This window comes from Drosophila subobscura, chromosome O (assembly GCF_008121235.1).
Source record: "Drosophila subobscura isolate 14011-0131.10 chromosome O, UCBerk_Dsub_1.0, whole genome shotgun sequence".
In the NCBI taxonomy this organism is placed as follows: Eukaryota; Metazoa; Arthropoda; class Insecta; order Diptera; family Drosophilidae; genus Drosophila; species Drosophila subobscura.
This window is the reverse complement of record NC_048533.1, coordinates 817,484-824,967: the sequence shown is the minus strand read 5'-3', so window position 1 is coordinate 824,967 and position 7,484 is coordinate 817,484. Positions and strand designations below refer to the sequence as shown.

Genomic DNA, 7,484 nt, shown 5'->3' with positions numbered 1-7,484 from the left:
ACCATGGTAGAAATGTGTTCAGAAAACTTTAGCTTGGGGTCTAGTTTAACACCAAAACCATCAACTAATGTAATTCTCTCAAGAGAACTACCGCAGAGGGTGTAAGGTGCCAGTAAGGGGCTGGAGCGATGAAAAGTCATTACTTTGCACTTCGAGGCATTAAGGTGTAACATATTTGCACAACACCATGACTGAAAGCTATTGAGATCAGATTGCAAGCGAGAGTGAAATGAGATGTCCTTATACTGGACACAGAGCTTAACATCATCCGCATACATAAGTATTCGAGAATTTGTTAAGACAGAAGGCAGGTCATTAATAAAGAGTGTGAAAAGTAAAGGGGCCTAAATGGCTACCCTGTGGTACTCAGAAGTAACCATGACAGGTAAAGATAAGGAGTTTTTGAAAAGGACCCTTTGAGACCTAGAACACAGGTAGCTAGAAATCCATCTCAACAGATTGGGCGGAAACCCTAGAAGGTCGAGCTTTTGTGCAAGAAGAGAGTGGTTTACAGAATCGAATGCCTTACTGAAGTCAGTTTAAATAACATCCGTCTGCAAGTTACCTTGGAATCCTTTAATGACAAAGGAGGTGAACTCTAAAAGATTAGTGGTTGTTGATCGCCGCCGTATAAATCCGTGCTGAGCTGGAGATATAAGTGATTTGCAAAGATGTTGCAAGTGCGGAGTTACAATTTTCTCAAACATTTTAGGAATAGCGGATAACTTAGATATACCTCTATAGTTTTTAGCGTCAGACTTGCTACCTTTCTTATGGAGAGGAATTTTAAAGGATTCCTTCCGGAAAGCTAGAAGAATGGATGGAAAGATTGAATAATTTAAGCAAAGGTCCGCACAGAGACTCGGCACAGTACCTGAGTACACAGCCGGGAACTCCGTCAGGGCCCGGTGAAAATACCGGCTTAACTAATTTAAGTTCATGAAGTAAGGAGCCTTCATTAAACATAGGGCAGAAAATGCCATTCGACCTTGGTAAACTATATGGATACATAGTGCCTGGGTAGCTTTCCTGGGAATAGGTAGTTTGAAAAAATTGTGCAAAAAGATCGGCGATTGCCTGATCATTGTTTGCCGACATATTCAAAAATGATAGCAAGGATGGATGTGCGGGCGTTCTACGCTTACTGTTTACAAAGCTGTAGAACTGTTTAGGGTCCTGTGAAAAACGTATCCTGTATCGAAGTAGGTAGTTCCTATAGCATTGAGCATTAAGAACAGTGAAATTTGACCGAGCTATTAAGTAATTAGAAAGAGAAGAGGGAGAACCAACATCTTGAGATTTTTTAAATAGTCTTGATTTTAGGTTCTTTAGACTGGATAACTCTTTGGTGAACCAAGGAGGTTTCGCAGATCTAGTCGGACATGAGAGTGGGACACACGTGTCAAAAATTGTGTCAAGTACATTGTAAAAAATGTTTGTGCCTTCAATGACGTCAGTGCACGAGTACAGAGCGGACCAATCAAAATCCCTAATTAAGTTATTGAGCTTCGTAAACTCGGCTTTACGAAAGCAGCGGACGCGTTCATCTGGCTATCTAGCCTACCCGCACGATCCGATACAGTAGGTCCAATATCTACCTACACTTCGAAAGTAGGATGATAGCAGTCTTCAGGAATAGTGAGCGGGAGTGCTCGTGTTAACAACGCTAAGGTCGGATCCGAGACGAAGCACAGATCAAGCAATCGACCCAAGGAGTTCTTCACATGGTTGACTTGAGACAGGGATAGGTCTAATAAGCCATCAATAAAATCATGTCGTGACATGGGCACAAGGTTATTTGACTCGTTAACCGAAGACCAAACAGTACCTGGCAGGTTGAAATCCCCAAGAACTATTAAATGGTCTTTGTCAGATAGCGAGGAAGATACAGTTTTTAAGGCGGACAAGTGCTGCTCGTATATGAATACATCCGAAGTCGGTGGAATATACGAGCAAGTGACATAAATAGACTGGCCGGGAAGAATCAGTCTAACACAAATTAATTCCAAGTCTTGTGAAACCTGGACTATGAAAAGTTCCGACGTGAAGTAAGAGTTTACTGCAATCAGAACGCCTCCTCCACGCCGAGACGAACGATCATTCCTATAAATTGTGTACCTATCTGCCAAAACTTCGGAACTAAGAATGTCCGGCTTTAACCAGGTTTCGGTAAACACAATAACATGGAATGAAAATGTGAAACTATCCATAAAAAGTGTGCTCAGCTTACTACGTAAGCCGCGAGCATTTTGATAGGCTACAACGAGGGAAATTTGTTTTTTGACTGCGAGGAATTGCAGTGGGAAGAGGTGGGCAGGGCAGAGGAGAAATGAGCAGAGGAGGAAAGAGTAGAGGAGGAAGGAGCACTGGCCTCACTACTAGGAAGAGTTATGGGGGGCCTATTTTTCTTCTTTAAAACCGCTGAATTGAGACTCCATGGCTAGAAGCCGATCGTACTGCTTCTTAAAGCCCACGGTCAGCTCCTTAAAGCCCTTTCGCGTCTGCCTCATAAACGTGACCATGTCATTCTCGACAGACCGACATGCCTCGCAACTGTAATGCAGACCATTACGCTTTGAAATTGCGTCACCCACGAGGCCTGAAAACCCAATACATTTTGCGTGCACCACATTATCGCAGAGCCAGCATGGGATGTTCGGCTGGTCGTGGGTGATCTGCTTCTTGCAAGCCTTAGCGGAACACACAACCACGTATTCCATTATTTCTATTATTTATATTAAATATAGAATTAAAAAAAGAAATAAATAAAAGAAATAAATAAAAATTATTTTCTCAAAAAACAAATTGCAGTGAAACCAGTGTGCCGACAAATGCAAATAAGCAGTGCTTAAAGCGGGATCGAAAACAGATGAGCGCAGAGAGTAGAGAAAGAAGAAACGCAGCGACAGCTAGCGCGCGCTACTGCACAGAAAGTATTGAGAGCGAGAGAGGGAGAACAGTTACTCGAGGTAGAGAGTGGAAGGCAGAAGCGCAACTACAAGAGAGAGCGGCTAATAGTGAGGGCGTACTCACAAAAAAGAAAAAGCACAAACACAGAACCAACCGACGCACAAATTAACACGATTAAATTACAATTCTAAACAAATAAAAGGCATGCACTCGCGTATTAGCATATGTAAGAAAAGTGGCAATTATTAGAAGAGTTATTTTGAGAAAAACCCGGTTGTTTATCCAAAATAGAAAGGAAACGAGAAGGGACGTGTGAGACGCTTCTTACGCGTCACAACTTTTATTCCCGGCACTCAGTACTACATCTGCAACTTAGCGGTTATTTGTCAAATTTTACATTTTTTCTTCATCTGTCATCTACATCAACAACACTGCTCACGCCAACACGCTCCTTTAGCTCGCCACCCTCCCGTATAGACACACACTGCAGAGTCGCGGCAGAGGCAGAGGCAGCGGCAGAGGCAGCGGCAGAGGCAGCGGCAGAGATGTGTCAGGGGCAGAGGCCATAAACAGCGCGAAGCAGAGTGTGAATGCTACGGGACGGGGTGGGTTTAGCCAATGCAAATTAATTTCTTCATTGTGGCTATAATAATGATCCATTTGGATCCCAATTTGGTGATCTGATAGATATGAATTCCCTACAGAATGTCGTTTTTTGTTTTCTTTTATCTTCAAAATAATAGATTTGGGAGGATTTCGCCCTTTTAAGGGGGCGGAAGGGGGCGGGCTAATTTTTGAAATACACTGGTTTCAGTGTGAGCATACAGTAGTCTGGAGCCAAAATTTTGTGGCTCCAGCTCTTATAGTCTCTGAGAACTAGCCGATAAACAAGACGGACAGACGGACGGACGGACAGACGGACAGACAGACATGGCTCATGGACTCGGCTATTGGTGCTGATCAAGAATATATATACTTTATGGGGTCGGAAACGTTTCCTTCTGTGCCTTACATACAACCGTTCTTCGCACAAATACAATAAACCCTACTTACTCTTCGAAAATTGTTGAAAATTACCAAAATTGTGAAATATCCATAGGGAAAATGTGAAAATGTTGCCAAAGTACAAATGTAAATTTTTCCAGAATTTAAAGCCACGCCTTAAAACTGTGTGTATGTTTGTATTGCCTGCCTTAAGCATGATAGCACACACACGTGCACACAAAGCAGAGAAAGAGACAGCCCATAAACAAAGCTGTGCTTTTGTCGCGTTGAGGACGTCTCCGAGTGAGATTTGCGCTGACACGCACACACACACACCCACTGTGTCACACACCCAAAGACAGACACATACACCCACTCGCAGAAATAAAATTGTTAAAAAACATGCATTAGGCTAGTTGGAATTTTGCGAAATGTTACTGGGGCCCTGGCGCGAACCGTCGAGTTCGAATTTGGCAGCCTCGTCCTGTTAATTTTCCCATTGTCTCTGCAGCTTGGTCGTCTCTCTGTCCATTACACTAATGCATCTGTCTCTCTATTTCTGAATACCTAACTTACCGCCTATTTTCAGGTACAGGCAGGCAGGCCTCCAGCTAAATGGCAAAGTTTAGCGCCTAATGGTGCTCTGCTTTAATGCAGTTTTGAATGCAAAATGCCAGCGGCAGACGCCACAGACTCATCACAATTTTGTTAGTTTTCCAACAGCTTGGCTGGCATTTCGCACTAAAGTTTTAATTAAGCCAAAGCCCATTGCCGACAGCACGTGCTTGCCACTCGCATTTCCATTTCTTTTCATTTTTCCTTTTCCCATTTGGCTACGTGGCAGACACGCACTCGCAGAACGCCGAGTGGCCATTCATTCATTCACTCGTTCACTCATAAGTATTCATATCAACACTGCTAAACAATTAAAATAAGAAACGAGAAGGGACGTGTGAAACGCTTCTTACGCGTCACAAATTTTATACCCTGCACTCAGTACTACATCTGTAACTTAGGGGTTATTTGTCAAATTTTATTTTTTCTTCATCTGTCATCTACATCAACAACACTACTCACGCCAACACGCTCCTTTAGCTCGTCACCCTCCCCTAGAGACACACACTGCAGATTCGTGGCAGAGACGTGTCAGGAGCAGAGGCCAAAAACTGCGCGAAGCAGAGTGTGAATGAGAGAATGTGTAAAAAACAAATATAAGCTGCGGGACGGGGTGGGTTTGGCCAATGCAAATAAATTTCTTCATTGGGCTATAATAATGATCCAATCGTATGTCTTCAATATTGTAGATTTGAGAGTTTTTTGCCCTTTTGCGGGGGCGTGGCTCATTTTTGAAATACACTTGTAACAGTCTGGATGCAAAATTTGGTGGCTCTAGCTTTTATAGTCTCTGAGATCCAGGCGCTCAACAAGACGGACGGACAGACGGACGGACGGACAGACAGACATGGCTCAATCGACTCGGCTATTGATGTTGATCAAGAATATATATACTTTATGGGGTCGGAAACGTTTCCTTATGTGCGTTACATACAACAGTTATTCGCACAAATAAAATATACCCTATTTACTCTTCGAGTGCAGGGTATAAAAATGTGTGTAACTATTCGGGTTATGGTTGTCCTGCTTATTTGCTGCCTTTCTTTGTTGCCATTTGCTGGTTAAATGTGTTGCCCTTTTTTTTTGGCTTGCTGGAATGTAATGTGTTTCTGGTTTTAAAATGCCGGCGGCTGTGGCTGGGGCTGTGTGTATCTTCCATCCGGTGTGTGCATCCTTTATGTTTATTAGCCTCCCTTCTAATTAAAGCTTATCAAAAGCAGCCAGAAACCTCTTCATTAGGGGCAAGTCCATCATATTGCTGTGGGTCTAGCAGTCCCTCCAGTTCGAATGCTGTAACCAGTTGCCTAATGCTTGCCTGAATAGCTTCGTTGAGGTACAGTCTGCGCTTCATGTTCATTCCTCTAGGCTCATCCGAGCGCAAAGCTGCGAGATCTGCATCCGAAGCATCCTTGTTGAGCAGCACAGGTTGCAGAAGACCACAATGGACAGCTGTTCATATATACATATATTCTCTATTATCTAAGTTATAAATAACCCAAGACTCGAACAATAAAAACGCTTCTGCTCCGAATTCAAATGAAGCTGTTTCCGACTGGGCAGCCTTTGACCCTGGAACTTCAGCCTCTGCAACTCGCAGACAGACACCTTATCATAAACACATCTCCGCCGCTGTGGTTTTCAACAGATGATGAATGTCCAGCGTGGGGAAGCCCAGAAAGGCATACTGAAAGTCAATCAGCAGCACATCGATTGACTCAGCCTTTCACCCATACTTGAACATCATGTTGTTTGTCCAACCGTAGCCGAGTGTCAGCACATTTATGTTCTCGGCGTCGGGCTGAAAGCACCGCAATGCCTGTCTCATATAATGAGGCGAGAGCTGCTCCAACAATTCTGAATGTTTTTCAAGGCCCGGTTGGGTCTTGAGCTTGTCCGCACACGACATCAGACAGCCCACGAAAATCGAACGAAAGCTTCGTATTTTATCAGGGAGTTGCCATCGTCCAGTATCCTATCCTCCAGCACTGCCGGGCTACCTGGATCAGTGCCAATTTTCTGACCACTTATCTCAAATGCTGCTCATCAAATCTCTCCAAACGCGATGCCATTACATAATCATTCTTGCTGAGGTCCTCCATGACTAGCGCTCCTCCCTCCCGACCGATGAGCAAGACTTTGGGGCATAGTCTCTCTCCTGCCAGTGGCTGCAGTTGCGGCATCACCTGCTCATAAATCTGCAGCTCGCGATTGTAGATGTTTTCTATCGTGTATCCGCATCCTCGTCAACCAGCGTGGTCTTGGCTATCTGATATTCCACCACCATACAATTTACGTATGCGTGTTAGCAAGGAAACTTTAAGTAGTTGTGGTTGCTGATAGTGCCGTTGCAGTGCTTCTTCCAGATATTTTGCAGAGAGCCAAGCGGGGCCTGCAGCTGCCATAACTGCACAAATCAAACTAATCTCTCAGGGCTGAGCTAACTGCTGGTAAAATATTCAGATATACTGAAGAAAATATATAGATAAGAGACGCGAGTAAGGCAAGGCTACTAATATATCTATATATATAAAAGAAAGTCGTATTTGGTTTAACACTTATAACTCGAGAACGGCTGGACCGATTGCCATGGTTTTTGATTTGTTGGATTTGTTTCCGTCGCGAGTAGCAGAATACATCTTAAAAACATTTTATGGCCTGTTTGTTGCGGCCTTAAAGCCAAAACTTTATTTTTTCTGAAGACATCATGTGTGTGTTTAGAAATTTGTCTAAAAAGTTCATTTGTTCATTTCTATTTGTTTAATCATATTTAATATTTGTTTTATTTATTTGTTTAATTTTGTATTAATCATTTTAATAACAATGCCGCGTCCTAGAAGATCTAATCTTTCCCAGCGAAGCCGTAGTGCAATTAGCCAACGGAATATCGCGTGTCAATTATCTGATGGAGAACGAGAAATTGCACGAGAACAGCGCCGCGTTAGTATGGAGAAAAGAAGGGCCTTAATTCGTGCTTC

At 43.3% G+C, this 7,484-nt stretch overlaps 1 protein-coding gene across 1 annotated transcript; it reads right to left on the bottom strand.

Annotated features, from left to right (window-relative positions):
• Nucleotides 1-5,719: 5,719 nt before the first annotated feature.
• On the bottom strand, nt 5,720-6,911 carry LOC117898608. The gene is given in 7 exon segments (XM_034808158.1): nt 5,720-5,958; nt 6,018-6,127; nt 6,129-6,447; nt 6,450-6,500; nt 6,503-6,727; nt 6,730-6,791; nt 6,793-6,911. Coding segments are annotated over 7 exon segments (1,125 nt in total).
• Nucleotides 6,912-7,484: the final 573 nt, after the last annotated feature.